This window comes from Somniosus microcephalus, chromosome 4 (assembly GCF_052327205.1).
Source record: "Somniosus microcephalus isolate GS21.2 chromosome 4, FLI_Smic_1.0, whole genome shotgun sequence".
Classification (NCBI taxonomy): Eukaryota; Metazoa; Chordata; class Chondrichthyes; order Squaliformes; family Somniosidae; genus Somniosus; species Somniosus microcephalus.
Window position 1 is genome coordinate 338,595,760 of NC_140990.1, and position 16,225 is coordinate 338,611,984.

General features: G+C 46.7%; 1 protein-coding gene across 1 annotated transcript in view; it reads right to left on the reverse strand.

The window, feature by feature from the left end:
- Positions 1 to 16,225, reverse strand: part of LOC147120714 (keratin, type II cytoskeletal 8-like) — a 45,088-nt gene that overhangs the window by 21,151 nt on the left and 7,712 nt on the right. Inside the window, exons 2-3 of the mRNA XM_085986944.1 lie at positions 5,635 to 5,904; positions 1,961 to 2,056 (exon numbers count right to left, since the gene is read on the reverse strand). Coding sequence (XP_085843070.1) covers positions 1,961 to 2,056; positions 5,635 to 5,904 — 366 coding nt within the window. The remainder of the gene's footprint in view (positions 1 to 1,960; positions 2,057 to 5,634; positions 5,905 to 16,225) is intronic.

Genomic DNA, 16,225 nt, shown 5'->3' on the forward strand with positions numbered 1-16,225 from the left:
TTACAGCACGGGCTAGATACAGAGTAAAGCTCCCTCTACACTGTCCCATCAAACACTCCCAGGGCAGGTACAGCACGGGTTAGATACAGAGTAAAGCTCCCTCTACACTGTCCCATCAAACACTCCCAGGGCAGGTACAGCACGGGTTAGATACAGAGTAAAGCTCCCTCTACACTGTCCCATCAAACACTCCCAGGGCAGGTACAGTACGGGTTAGATACAGAGTAAAGCTCCCTCTACACTGTCCCCATCAAACACTCCCAGGGCAGGTACAGTATGGGTTAGATACAGAGTAAAGCTCCCTCTACACTGTCCCATCAAACACTCCCAGGGCAGGTACAGCACGGGTTAGATACAGAGTAAAGCTCCCTCTACACTGTCCCATCAAACACTCCCAGGGCAGGTACAGCACGGGTTAGATACAGAGTAAAGCTCCCTCTACACTGTCCCATCAAACACTCCCGGGGCAGTTACAGCACGGGCTAGATACAGAGTAAAGCTCCCTCTACACTGTCCCATCAAACACTCCCAGGGCAGGTACAGCACGGGTTAGATACAGAGTAAAGCTCCCTCTACACTGTCCCATCAAACACTCCCAGGGCAGGTACAGCACGGGTTAGATACAGAGTAAAGCTCCTTCTACACTGTCCCCATCAAACACTCCCAGGGCAGGTACAGCACAGGTTAGATAAAGAGTAAAGCTCCCTCTACACTGTCCCCATCAAACACTCCCAGGGCAGGTACAGTACGGGTTAGATACAGAGTAAAGCTCCTTCTACACTGTCCCCATCAAACACTCCCAGGGCAGGTACAGCACAGGTTAGATACAGAGTAAAGCTCCCTCTACACTGTCCCCATCAAACACTCCCAGGGCAGGTACAGCACAGGTTAGATACAGAGTAAAGCTCCCTCTACACTGTCCCATCAAACACTCCCAGGGCAGGTACAGCACAGGTTAGATACAGAGTAAAGCTCCCTCTACACTGTCCCCATCAAACACTCCCAGGGCAGGTACAGTATGGATTAGATACAGAGTAAAACTCCCACTACACTGTCCCATCAAACACTCCCAGGGCAGGTACAGCACGGTTTAGATACAGAGTAAAGCTCCTTCTACACTGTCTCATGTGTCACGCCAGGAAGTGAATAATATCAGGTTTCTGGGAGGCATTTTATCACTGAGGGAGGGCAGGGCAGAGAAGATTCACGAGGCTGGTCTCTCGCATCAAAGGTTGAAGTTCTGACGGAAGATTGGAAGTTTTGTCTTTCTTGCCTAGTGTGTTAGCAACTGCAAGGTGGCGATATTGAGCCTCGTCGGTTAGTGAATGTTACTGAAGAAGTAAATGTAGAATACCGCTTCAGACTGAACAGTGACAATAGGACTAGGACCACAGGGACCATCCGGGGAAAGGTACATTTGGGGCTGGTATCAGGAAGCTCTTCTTAACAGAAAAAAAGAGTGAAGAGCAGGTGAAATGGACGATGGGATAGGGGACTGGGGGTAAACACAAACCCTGCCATCTATTAAGAAACAGATGGATGTACTGTCGTTGGAGAGAGAGCTGTTGTAAGGTTACTATGGATGTGATCGGCTGAAGCATGAGTCATAGAATCACACATCACAGAGGGAGGCCATTCGGCCCATCGAGCCTGTGCCGGCTCTTTGAAAGAGCTCTCCAATTAGTCCCACCCCCCCCCGCTCTTTCCCCAGAGCCCTGCACATTTTTTCCTTTTCAAGTATTTATCCAATTCCCTTTTGAAAGTTACTATTGAATCTGCTTCCACCGCCCTTTCAGGCAGCGCGTTCCAGATCACAACAACTCGCTGCGTAAAAACATTCTCCTCATCTCACCAACTCTGATTCTTTTGCCAATGATCTGAAATCTATGTGATGGTGTAACCGTCCCAATTCTTGGGACCACACAAAATGAACGACTTGAATATATGGTGAAGAAGGTACCTCGGTATACAGCAGCTTCAGGAACTCAATCAGGTTGCTCAGATATTCCAGCTTCGATTCCAGCTCTACCTTCTGAAAATACGCCTCATCCACTTCCTGGTGAAATGTTTTCAGGAGGACAAGAAATGGCGAGACTTTAGAAACATAGAAACATAGAAGATAGGAGCAGGAGTCGGCCATTCGGCCCCTCGAGCCTGCTCCGCCATTTAATGAGATCATGGCTGATCATCCAAATTCAGTACCCTGTCCCTGCCCTCTCTCCATATCCCTTGATCCCTTTAGCCTTAAGAAATATATCCAACTCCTTCTTGAATATATTTAATGAATTGGCCTCCACTGCCTTCTGTGGTAGAGAATTCCACAGGTTCACCACTCTCTGGGTGAAGAAATTCCTCCTCATTTCTGTCCTAAATGGCTTACCCCTTATCCTTAGACTGTGACCCCTGGTTCTGGACTCCCCGACCATCGGGAACATCCTTCCTGCATCTAGTCTGTCCAGTCCTGTTAGAATTTTATACGTTTCAATGAGATCCCCTCTCATTCTTCTAAACTCCAGCGAGTATAAGCCCAATCGACCCAATCTCTCCTTATACGTCATTCCTGCCATCCCAGGTATCAGTCTGGTGAATCTTCGCTGAACTCCTTCCATGGCAAGAACATCCTTCCTCAGATAAGGCGACCAAAACTGCACACAATAGGTGACAGAGTCAATCGTTTTGAACTTTTATGTTACGCCAGGAAGTTTGGACTGGGGCAAAGGCCTTCAGCCCATCAAGCCCCTTCCTTCTTGCAGACCGTGAACAGCGACCCGACACCAACCCCTATCCACACTCCACCCAAGATCTCATGCTCTCTCCCCAACCCCCGTGTGAATCAATCCCCTTTCTCATCAGGTTTCCACGCAACTCCTTTTTTAAAAAGGGGATCGAGCGACACTTTCACGCCTCAGGAACTCTCTCTTCCAAATTTTTCTCGACCTTCCCTTATGGTGTTGGTACCCATCAGTCTCTTGCCAGTGTTTAGCCTTGGATAGAAGTTTTCCATCCGCTCAATCCTAGCGAGCCATGGTCAGCTCCAGCTTCACACCTCTGTGTATATTATCTACTTCAGGACGACAAAGGCAGTCTTACCGCCTCTCCGTGACATTAAATGACATTACCATTGTTGAAACCCCTCATCATCAACATCCTCGGGGTGCACAGTTTTGTTCTGCTTATCTGAGGAAGGATATACTTGCCTTGGAGGCTGTGCAACGAAGGTTCACTAGATTGATTCCTGGAATGAGGGGGCTGTCCTGTGATGAGAGATTGTGTAGAATGGGTCTATACTCTCTGGAATTTAGAAGAATGAGAGGTGATCTCATTGAAACATACAAGATTCTGAGGGGGATTGACAGGGTAGATGCTGAGAGGTTGTTTCCTCCTGGCTGGAGAGTCTAGAACCAGGGGTCACAGTCTCAGGATAAGGGGTCGGCCATTTAAGACTGAGATGAGGAGGAATTTCTTCACTCAGAGGGTTGTGAGTCTTTGGAATTCTCTGCCCAGAGGCCTGTGGATGCTGAGTCTTTGTGTATATTTAAGACAGAGTTCGATAGATTTTTGGACTCTCGGGGAATTGAGGGATATGGAGATCGGGCGGGAAAGTGGAGTTGATGTCGAAGATCAGCCATGATCTTATTGAATTGCGGAGCAGGCTGGAGGGGTCATATGGCCGACTCCTGCTCCTAATTCTTATGTTCTTATTGCCCAGAAACTCAACTGGATCAGAAACATAAATACTGTGGCTACTAGAACAGGTCAGAGACTGGGTATTCTGCTGCGAGTGTCTCACCTCCTGACTCCCCAAAGCCTTTCCACCATCTACAAGGCACAAGTCAGGAGTGTGATGGAATACTCTCCACTTGCCTGGATGAGTGCAGCTCCAACAACACTCAAGAAGCTCGACACCATCCAGGACAAAGCAGCTCGCTTGATTGGCACCCCATCCACCACCTTAAACATTCACTCCCTCCACCATCGGCGTACCGTGGCTGCAGTGTGTACCATCTACAAGATGCACTGCAGCAACTCGCCAAGGCTTCTTCGGCAGCACCTCCCAAACCCGCGACCTCTTCCACCTAGAAGGACAAGGGCAACAGGTGCATGGGAACACCACCACCTCCAAGTTCCCCTCCAAGTCACACACCATCCTGACTTAGAAGTATATCGTCGATCCTTCATCGTTGCTGGGTCAAAATCCTGGAACTCACTCCCTAACAGCACTGTGGGAGTACCATCACCAAACGGACTGCAGCGATTCAAGAAGGCGGCTCACCACCACCTTCTCAAGGGCAACTCGGGATGGGCAATAAATGCTGGCCTTGCCAGCAATGCCCACATCCAGAGAATGAATTAAAAATTGACCTATCTATCTATGTAAGACCTAGAATTAACTATGTTTTCTGTGAGTTAGTTTTATATCCACTGTCCTGTGAAGCAAGACATCCTTTGAGTTCACTGCCCAGGTTAACTGGCCTTGACCTTAGCAACGTCAAAGTGCCCTATTTTACCATGAATTTTCCACAGTTCTGCAGGTGGGGTAATAAGCCATATAAGGACCGAGATGAGGAGAAATTTCTTCACTCAGAGGGTGGTGAATCTTTGGAATTCTCTGCCCCAGAGGGCTGTGGAGGCTCAGTCGTTGAGTATATTCAAGGCTGAGGTCGATAGATTTTTGAATATTAAGTGAATCAAGGGATGTGGGGATAGTGCAGGAAAGTGGAGATGAGGTAAAAGATCAGCCATGATCTTATTGAATGGTGGAGCAGGCTCGAGGGTCCGAATGGTCGAATCCTGCTCCTGTTTGTTATGTTCTAATTCACACATGCCACATATTTTCCCCACACATCCTCCCCACTTCAGAATGGGCTCTTCCTGATTCTCATTGGAGCATAGGGCTAGTTTCCTCTTTGGCTTATTGTTTTGATGTAGTAAATGGCATCCAACCATGTTTAACACGGTTTCATATTTAATTTGTTATTTAAAAAACAAAATTAAAGTGAATTTACAGCTGTTGTTGCAACCCTTCACTCCAGCGCAGGAGCAGAGTTTGGAGATCAGAGACTCAAGAATGTCACGAATTGGGTCCCTGAAGCCTTGTAGAAGCAGCCCTGTCTGACGTCCTTGAGCGTTGCACATCCAGACTGTCTACAGTCAGATCCTTGGACAGTGTCCCATTCTACACTCAGACCGTCTACAGTCAGATCCTTGGACAGTGTCCCATTCTACACCCAGACCGTCTACAGTCAGATCCTTGGGCAGTGTCCCATTCGACACCCAGACCGTCTACAGTCAGATCCTTGGGCAGTGTCCCATTCTACACCCAGACCGTCTACAGTCAGATCCTTGGGCAGTGTCCCATTCTACACCCAGACCGTCTACAGTCAGATCCTTGGACAGTGTCCCATTCTTCACTCAGACCGTCTACAGTCAGATCCTTGGGCAGTGTCCCATTCTACACCCAGACCGTCTACAGTCAGATCCTTGGGCAGTGTCCCAATCTACACCCAGACCGCCTACAGTCAGATCCTTGGGCAGTGTCCCATTCTACACCCAGACCGTCTACAGTCAGATCCTTGGGCAGTGTTCCATTCTACACCCAGACCGTCTAGTCAGATCCTTGGCTCGTCTACCAACCTTTTTCAGGATCACAAATTCATTCTCCAGTGCCGTACGTGAGTTAATCTCGTCCTCATACTTTGTTTTGAAGTCTTCGACCAGGCGCTGCGTCTGTGCGATCTGCACCTTCAGTTTCTCCCTCTCCCTCTCCAGGTCGATCAGCTGTTGCTTCAGTTTGTTGCAGAACAAACTGACGATTTTGTCGGCATTTGATTTGTACGAGTCTGTCTGCTGCAGAAGCTCCCATCGTGTCTCCAGCACCTTGTTCTCCTGCTCCAGCTTACGAACCTACAAAAAACAAAAGGGGGGAAGAATAATCACCCAAAGGTGGGTGACTCTTTGCTGCCCTCCGAAGTGCCCAGCAGTTTACTCAGTTGCCGCAAACCCACTAGAAAGGAAAAGAAGAATAGAACCGACGGACCATAGAAACATAGAAGATAGGAGCAGGAGTAGGCCATTCGGCCCCTCGAGCCTGCTCCGCCATTCAATGCGATCATGGCTGATCATCCAAATTCAGTACCCTGTCCCTGCCTTCTCCCCATACCCCTTGATCCCTTTAGCCTTAAGAAATATATCCAACTCCTTCTTGAATATATTTAATGAATTGGCCTCTACTGCCTTCTGTGGTAGAGAATTCCACAGGTTCACCACTCTCTGGGTGAAGAAATTCTTCCTCATCTCTGTCCTAAATGGCTTACCCCTTATTCTTAGACTGTGACCCCTGGTTCTGGACTCCCCGCCATCGGGAACATCCTTCCTGCATCTAGTCTGTTCAGTCCTGTCAGAATTTTATAAGTTTCAATGAGATCCCTTCTCATTCTTCTAAACTCTAGCGAATATAAGCCCAATCGACCCAATCTCTCCTCATACATCATTCCTGCCATCCCAGGTATCAGTCTGGTGAATCTTCGCTGCACTCCCTCCATGGCAAGAACATCCTTCCTCAGATAAGGCGACCAAAACTGCACACAATACTCAAGATGTGGTCTCACCAAGGCCCTGTATAACTGCAGCAAGACATCCTTGTTCCTGTAGTCAAACCCTCTCGCTACGAAGGCCAACATGCCATTTGCCTTCGTAACCGCCTGCTGCACCTGCATGCTTACCTTCAATGACTGGTGCACAAGGATACCCAGGTCTCGTTGCACTTCCCCTTCTCCCAATCTATTGCCGTTCAGATAATAATCTGCCTTCCTGTTTTTGCCACCAAAGTGGATAACCTCGCATTTATCCACGTTATATTGCATCTGCCATCCATCTGCCCAATCACCCAACCTGTCCAAATCATACTGGAGTTTCTCGGCATCCTCCTCACAGCACACACGCCCACCTGGCTTTGTGTCGTCTGCAAATTTGGAGATATTACATCTAGTTCCCTTGTCTAGATCATTAATATATATTGTGACCACTCGGCTGCGACCCAGGCTTTGAGTCTGGATATGACCCAGGCACACCCAGCCCAGCAGACCCAGCAAAGTCCTCCACACTAACATCTGGGGACTTGTGCCAAATTTGGGAGCACAACAGGCACAGGCTGGCATAGTCGTCCAACGTGTGAGCTGTGGCTCAGTGGGTAACACCCTCTCTCTCATCTCTGAGTCAGACAGGTCTTGGGTTCGGGCCCTGTCATAAATCGTGCCATTTATGTAGAAATGACTTATGAAATATACTGGGCGGCCTGCTGGTGGCGCTGTCCAGGGAGAGTATAAATACTCTGGCACGGGCCCAGCTTGCTCAGGGACATTTTGTAAACAGGAACTAGTGAAGGATAACTAGACTTCCATGTTGTGAAACAGTCGATTAAAGCCTTGTTTAATAATCTGACCAAGTGCCTAGTAGTTTTTCTTAACATAGAAGATAGAAGATAGGAGCAGGAGTAGGCCATACGTCAGGTCCCACTCCAGAGACTTGAGCACAAATATCCAGGCTGACACTCCAGTGCAGTACTGAGGGAGTGCTGCACTGTCAGAGGTGCCGTCTTTTGGATGAGACGTTAAACCGAGGCCCCGTCTGCCCTCTCGGGTGGATCTAAAAGATCCCGCGGCCACTATTTGAAAAAGAGCTGGGGCCAATATTTATCCCTCGATCAACATCGGTAAAACAGATGATCTGGTCATTATCTCATCGCTGTTTGTGGGATCTTGCTGCGGGCAAATTGGCTGCCGCGTTTCCCACATTACAACAGTGACTCCACTTCAAAAATTAATTGGTTGTAAAGCGCTTTGAGGTGATGAAAGTCACTGTAGAAATGCAATTTATTTCTTTACACTCGTGAAAAATGCCGTCCTGGTAAAGAACCGGTTTCTCCAAGGTGCGCCAGGCCACACGGGTGGGGGAGGGGCACGTTTACCCCTCTGGCGCTTGCAATACCGTTGCCGCCCAGTAGATGCCACTGATGGTCCCAGGGACGGGCTGCTCCAGTGTGTACAGAATGACTGGTTTCTGTTTGAAGAGACATGTTATGCAGCCTGTGTCCCGCAGCATTTAGCATCTTGCCAATGGTTGATTAACCCTCTCCCTGCTGGACGGCTTTCAATTAATATTTCTCCCTCCATCTTTGTTTTCAAATCCCTCGGGAACATCCTTCCTGCATCTAGTCTGTCTAGCCCTGTTAGAATTTTTATAAGTTTCGATGAGATCCCCTCTCATTCTTCTAAACTCTAGCGAATATAAGCCTAATCGACTCAATCTCTCTTCATACATCATTCCTGCCATCCCAGGTATCAGTCTGGTGAATCTTCGCTGCACTCCCTCCATGGCAAGAACATCCTTCCTCAGATAAGGCGACCAAAACTGCACACAATACTCAAGATGTGGTCTCACCAAGGCCCTGTACAACTGCAGCAAGACATCCTTGCTCCTGTACTCGAATCCTCTCGCTACGAAGGCCAACATACCATTTGCCTTCTTAACCGCCTGCTGCACCTGCATGTTTACCTTCAGCGACTGGTGCACAAGGGACACCCAGGTCACATTGCACTTCCCCTTTTCCAATCTATTGCCGTTCAGATAATAATCTGTCTCCCTGTTTTTGCCCCCAAAGTGGATAACCTCACATTTATCCACATTATACTGCATCGGCCATGCATCTGCCCAATCACCCAACCTGTCCAAATCATACTGGAGTTTATCCCTCCCGAGATATCTGCGCTCCTCCAATCGCGTCCTCTTGAGCATTCCTGATTATAATCACTCACCCGTCGGTGGCCGTGCCTTCAGCCGTCTGGGCCCTAAGCTCTGAAATTTCATCCCTAAACCTCTCCGCCTCTCTCTCCTCTTTTAAGACGCTCCTTAAAACCGACCTCTTTGACCAGGCTTTTGGTCGCCTGTCTCCTTGTGTGGCTCGGGGTCAGATTTTGCTCCCGTGAAGCACCTTGGGACGTTTTACTATGTTAAAGGGGCTGTCTGAATACAAGTTGTTGCTGTTGAACACCTTGACTCTCACTGGGCTACAGGTTCCACGCTCTACAGGTCCTATGGGCCGAGGAGCCTCCATCTGTGCTGTAAAGTCCCTCCTAAGCTGTGATTGTGGGCAGACTAGTTGACCATGGGAAGGCACCACAATTGAGCCTGATTCTGTCCTGACCCGATGACAGCACATGAACACACTCTCCAGCAGGAGTCACTGGATAGCAACACCCGTGACATATTTCCCACCTCACCAGGAGTGGTTGAGGCACATAGCTTAAGATGCTTTCAAAAGTATAGGAGAGAATAGGGGATAGAAAGATAGGCTGAAAGGCTGAGATGAGGCAGATGGACTGGGAGGAGACTCCTGAGGAGTATAAACCCCAGCACAGACTGGTTGGACCAAATGGCCTGTTTCTGTGCTGTATATTCTACGTAATTCTCCCGATTCTATCCAGGCACTGAAAAAAACCTGAAAGACTTGCATTTCTCCAGCGCCTTTCAGGACCTCAGGATGTCCCAAAGCGATTTACAGCCAATGAAGTGTAGTCACTGTTGTAATGTGGGAAACGCGGCAGCCAATTTGCGCACAGCAAGATCCCACAAACAGCAATGTGATAATGACCAGGTCATCTGTTTCAGTGGTGTTGATGCTGAGTCCAATTCTACCAGCTCCACCACTGATCGGGCTATACTCAAGCTGGATCCGACCTGCTCTCTGACTCAGGACCACGCCAGGGGTCCATCCGCCTCAGGGGAACAAACTCAATAAAGCTGCGTTTGGGGAATCAGCTCCTCCGAGTTTGTCATCGGAAGGAAATACGAGGAAAATGTTCCGAGTTTGCAGGCATCGGCTCTTCAGGAGTGAGAGAGGGGGGAGAGAGGGGAGAGGGGGGGGAGAGGGGGGGAGAGAGGGGGAGAGAGAGGGAGAGAGGGAGAGAGAGAGGGGGGAGAGGGGGGAGGGAGAGAGAGAGAGAGAGAGGAGAGGGGAGGAGGGAGAGAGAGGGAGAGAGAGGGGAGAGAGAGGGGAGAGAGAGGGGAGAGAGAGAGGGAGAGAGAGGGAGAGAGAGAGAGGGGAGAGAGAGGGAGAGAGGGGGAGAGAGGGGGAGAGGGAGAGAGGGGGAGAGAGGGGGAGAGAGAGGGAGAGAGAGAGGGAGGAGAGAGAGGGGAGAGAGAGGGGAGAGAGAGGGAGAGAGAGGGGAGAGAGAGGGGGAGAGAGAGGGAGAGAGAGGGGAGAGAGAGAGGGGAGAGAGAGGGGAGAGAGAGAGGGGAGAGAGAGGAGAGACATGACATAACATGAGGAAAAAACTTAGAAAAATATCAAACCAAAAACACAGACATCCAGAAAACGAGGAATTACGCCTTACTTATTGTCAGACACTAACACAATACAGAAACACACTCAGAACCAAAAAAGAGCAGTATATTAAGAATACACTCAGGTCCATTGAGGAATCCATTGATTCCAATTGTTTCTGGGACAACTGGAATACATTACACAAAAAACAACACGACGAATTGGCCATTCAAAATGGAGACACATGGGAAAACCACTTTGAAAAATTATACCAGAAAAACACACTAAGGCCAGAACAACACCAAATATGCAAAAAACTGGAAAAGCTCGAAATGGCCATAAAAGATAACCAAAACCCACTAGACTCCATAATAACAGAAAAAGAACTATTTGAAAAACTCAAGGACCTGCAACCAGGAAAAGCTTGCGGTGCAGACGGCATACTAAGCGAGATGATTAAACACACAGATGATAAAATGAAACTGGCTATCCTAAAACTCTTCAACTTGGTTCTGAGTGTCGGTTACTTCCCTGATATCTGGAACAAAGGACTCATAACGCCCATATACAAAAGTGGGGACAAAGTCGACCCAAATAACTATCGAGGCATCTGTGTAAACAGTAACCTGGGGAAGGTATTCTGTAGTATCATAAACAAAAGACTTATAAACTTCCTTGAGGAGCACAATGTCTTGAGTAAAAGCCAAATTGGATTCCTGCCAAACTATAGAACATCAGATCATATCTTCACCCTACAGACCCTAATTGACAAACACGTTCATCAAAACAAAAGCAAAATCTACGCATGCTTTATAGATTTCCAGAAGGCTTTCGATTCCATCTGGCATGACGGTTTATTCCTGAAACTTATCGAAAGCGGGGTAGGGGGAAAAACATATGATGTAATTAAATCAATGTATACAAACAACAAATGTGCAGTTAAAATTGGAGACAAACAAACAAAATACTTCCAACAGGGGTGGGGGGGGGTGACGCAGGGCTCGCCAATCTCACCGACACTCTTTAATATTTACATAAATGAATTGGCAAAACTACTTGAACAATCTACAGCACCCGGCCTCACCCTATATGAATCCAAGGTTAAATTCCTCCTCTATGCAGATGACCTGGTTCTGCTGTCACCAACTAAGGAGGGTCTACAGCAGAACCTGGATCTGCTGGAGTCGTACTGCCAGACCTGGGCCCTGACCAAAAAACCAAAGTCCTTGTGTTCCAGCAAAGATCCAGACATCAGGGACCCAAAATAAATTTCACACTAGGAACAACCAAAATTGAACAAACCACTAACTACACATACTTGGGCTTAAAAATCAGTTCTACGGGAAATTTCCATCTGGCTGTGAATGAACTGAAAGAGAAAGCAAGAAGGGCTTTCTATGCCATTAAAAAATCAATCCAAATAGAAATCCCAATTAGCATTTGGCTCAAAATTTTCAAATCAGTAATTGAACCAATTGCACTCTATGGCAGTGAGGTGTGGGGACCGCTAACACAACAAGAATTTGCAAAATGGGACAAACACCCAATTGAGATCCTACATGCAGAATTCTGTAAAAGTATCCTCCGGACTCAAAGGAAAACCGTAAACAATGCATGCAGGGCAGAACTAGGCCAATATCCATTAATAATCACTATCCAAAAAAGAGCCACCAAATTTTGGAAACACCTAGAAATGAGCAACCCCCAATGCTATCATTACGAAGCCCTGAAATGCCAAGAGAGGACCATAAAGAAGAATACCCTCAGTCAACTAGCCCTGGGACTCAGTGAAGTAACCACTAACACTACTAACAATAACCAGCCCCAGGACAGTGACAGCGTAACACAAAGAATTCGACCCAACACAATCGTCGCTAAGCAAAAGGAAAAATATCTGTCATATTGGGCGGAAACAACAAAAACCCAAAGCAAATTCAATTGCTACTTGGCCCTAAACAGACAATACAACATGGCTGATTACCTGACCATGGTAAAGGATAGCAAACTGAGAAAAACTTTGACAATGTACAGACTTAGTGAACATAACCTGGCGATCCCGGCTACCAAGAGAGGACAGGATATGCTCTCACTGCAGTCAGGGAGTGGTGGAGACAGAGATGCACTTCCTCACAGCTTGTAGAAAATATCAGGGCATAAGGGAGAATTTCTACCAAAAATTCACAAAAATATGCCCGGAATTCAGAAATTTGAATGACGACCAAAAACTCCCATACCTACTAGGGGAAGAGAGAAATTGTGTAACACGAACGGCACACTATGTTACAGCTTGCCATAAACAGAGGGACAACCACTAAATATAAGAAAAGAGTATATATAAATTATATGAAAGTATATTTATACACTCAGGGATATATCTGTTTATACACTGTATGGATAGATCTGTATTTTTGTGAACAAACATGAATGTTTTTCGATGCTTTGGCAACATAAGATGTAACTTGTCATGCCAATAAAGCGATTTGAATTGAATTGAATTGAATTGAATTGAGAGAGAGAGGGAGAGAGGGGGAGAGGGGGAGAGAGAGGGGGAGAGAGGGGGAGAGAGAGAGAGAGAGGGAGAGAGGGGGGAGAGGGAGAGAGGGGGAGAGAGGGAGAGAGGGAGAGAGAGGGAGAGAGGGGGAGAGAGAGAGAGAGAGAGGGAGAGAGAGGGGGAGAGAGAGGGAGAGAGGGGGAGAGGGAGAGAGAGGGAGAGAGGGGGAGAGAGAGAGAGAGGGAGAGAGGGAGAGGGGGAGAGAGGGGGGGGAAGAGAGAGAGGGGGAGAGAGAGAGAGAGGGGGTTCAGAGACCCGGGACAGAGCTGCGGGGAGCCGGCTAGTCAAGAACTTCTCTGAAACATCGGTACAACCAACAACGGAGGGAAGAGGGACTGTGAGCATTTCACCGTCACTGATCGAGCTCAGGATTCCCAAACTGAAACAGGAGACAGCGAGACAGAGAGAGAGATAGATAGAGAGAGAGACAGAGAGAGAGAGAGACAGAGAGAGAGATAGAGAGAGAGAGAGACAGACAGAGAGAGCAGCAACACAGAACATGCAATGAAGATCCTGAACAAAGAATCCCTTGGAAGCCCCAAATGGCTTGTGATCCACACAGGCACAAACGACCTACGCACCCTACGGGAAGGCACTGCTAGGGCGGTGAGCAGGATGGCGGAAAAGGCCAGCAAGGAATTCCCCGAGGCGCGGATCGTGATCTCCACACTACTGCCCAGAAAGGACACCCCAGCCTATATAATCCACAACACCAACAGGGAGATCGACACGAGATGTTCTGTCTTCCCCAACGTCTACCTGGCCCATCATCCAAACATCAACACAAGGGACCTCTATGACGAAATACATCTACTCAAACAGCGGATGTGGGTCTTTGCAAAAAACCTCATAAACACTGCCAAAAGACGCAGCCCTCCCACCCCCTCTACCATTGGGAGCCGTAACCCAAACAGGACCACCAATGTCCCCCACCCCCCTTTACAAAACCAACAACAGAACCCAAGACCCCCCTCTAGACCACAGACTGTAGACCAAGAACTGAGAAAGATCATGACGATGCTGAACAGCCTGATAGAAAGCCGGAGAAATTATTAATATTGTTATTTATCATTATCATTATTGTTATCTTATCAGTATTATTACTACTATTAGATAGATATATGTGCATGCCTCATGAAATTTATACTAAATCATCATTTAGCATTATAGAAAATAGTGTTTCCACACTCATCCCACAAAATAGGTCCATTTTATTTCGTTTTATTGAACTATATAAATGCGTTCTTTCCACATAAGCTGCTGGAATATCCAGGGCCTCCGCTCCTCAACTTTTGGGATGAAGAGTACAGACCCTGAATTCCTAAAAGCTATAAAAGACATTGATATAATTGTGTTAACAGAAACATGGTGCCAAAAGGACATGCCGACCCACTGTCCCCCAATGTACCATGAAATTATTGTGCCTTCAGTAAAGAACATTAAGACACGCAAGGGCAGAACCTCCGGGGGAATCCTGGTGTGGTATAAAGGAGAACTGAACAAACACATCTCACCGATAAAACAGGGAAAATCACACGTATGGCTAAAATTAGATAAAAATATAGGAATAGTAAAAAACGATGTTTACTTATGTGCGATCTACATACCTCCAATAGAATCGCCATATTTTGAAGAGGAGATATTTGACACTCTCCACATGGAAATCAGCCATTTCCAGGCCCAAGGAAAGGTGCTACTATGTGGGGACCTAAATGCAAGGACAGGATGTGAACCTGACTTCATAGACCCACAGGGCAACAACCATGTGTTTGGCCAGACCCCTCTATATGTCACACCAGCCATCGCAAACCGAAACAACCTCGATTGTGAAATAAATAAAAGCGGTAGGGAGGTAGTGCAACTCTGCCGAGCCTTAGGCCTGTACATAGTTAACGGTAGGTTCAGAGGGGACTCCTTAGGGAGACTCACATATTCCTCAACTCTTGGGTCTAGTGTGGTGGATTATACAATCACTGACCTGGACCCCTGCGATATCAACGCATTCACTGTCAGGCAGCAATCCCCCCTCTCAGACCATAACCAAATAAATGTGTACCTTAAACTTTCTGCCCAAACTACAGACACAAAAAAGGAACCCAGTAAGCTACATAAAATAAACCAGACATACAGATGGGCCCCAGACAGTGGAGATAAATTCATCACAGCACTAAATTCACCTGATCTCACAAGTAAAATTTCAAAATTTAAAGAAAATCTATATGAGATCACCAGAGATGGGGTAAACATGGCCATAGAGGATATAAATATGATCTTTCATGAGGCAGCTGTAAAAGCCGACCTCGTGAAACAGAAGAGGAAGAGTCACAAAAGACAAAATAAAAATAAGAAATGGTTTGACCACGAATGCAAAAATGCCAGAAAAGACCTGAGAAAAATATCAAACCAAAAGCATCGCCAACCATACAATCCGGACCTACGTACTAGATACAATGAAACCCTCAAAAGATATAAACACACCATTAGGAACAAAACACAAAACTATACCCACAAAATACTAGAAGAAATTGAAAACTCCACCAACCCAAAACAATTCTGGGAAATGTGGAATAACCTGAGTACAACACAATTGCAAGCATTACCAATCCAAGATGGCGACATCTGGAGAACACATTTTGAAAACCTCTACAAAGACATCCCAATAAACGAAACAAACCCAAGTCAACATCAGGTCACAGAAAAACTCCACACATTAGAAGCAACAATCAAAGACAACCAAAACCCTCTAGACTCCCCAATCACATGGAAAGAAATGGCCACAAAAACAAAATCTCTCCACCTAAAGAAAGCCTGTGGCCCAGACAACATCAAAAATGAAATGCTCAAGTTCAGCAATATGGAGATGCAGGGTGCGGTACTCAAATTATTCAACATCATATTACGTTCAGGCTGTTTTCCCGATATCTGGTGCCAAGGACTAATCTCCCCCATATATAAAAGCGGAAACAAATCAGACCCAAATAACTACCGCGGCATCTGTGTCAACAGTTGTCTAGGGAAGTTATTCTGCAGTATTCTAAATAGTAGATTATTTGATTTTCTTAACAAACATAATATCCTCAGAAAAAACCAAATAGGCTTTCTTCCAAAACACCGCACCGCCGACCATATCTATACCCTTCACACCCTCATTGAAAAACATATACACCAAACAAAAAATGGGAAAATATTCGCCTGTTTCATCGACTTCAAGAAAGCCTTTGACTCTATATGGCACGAAGGGCTCTATTATAAACTTCTTCAATGTGGAATAGGGGGCAAAGTCTATGACCTTATTAAATCAATGTATCTGAAAAACAAATGCGGGGTCAAAATTGGAGACAAACGCACCGATT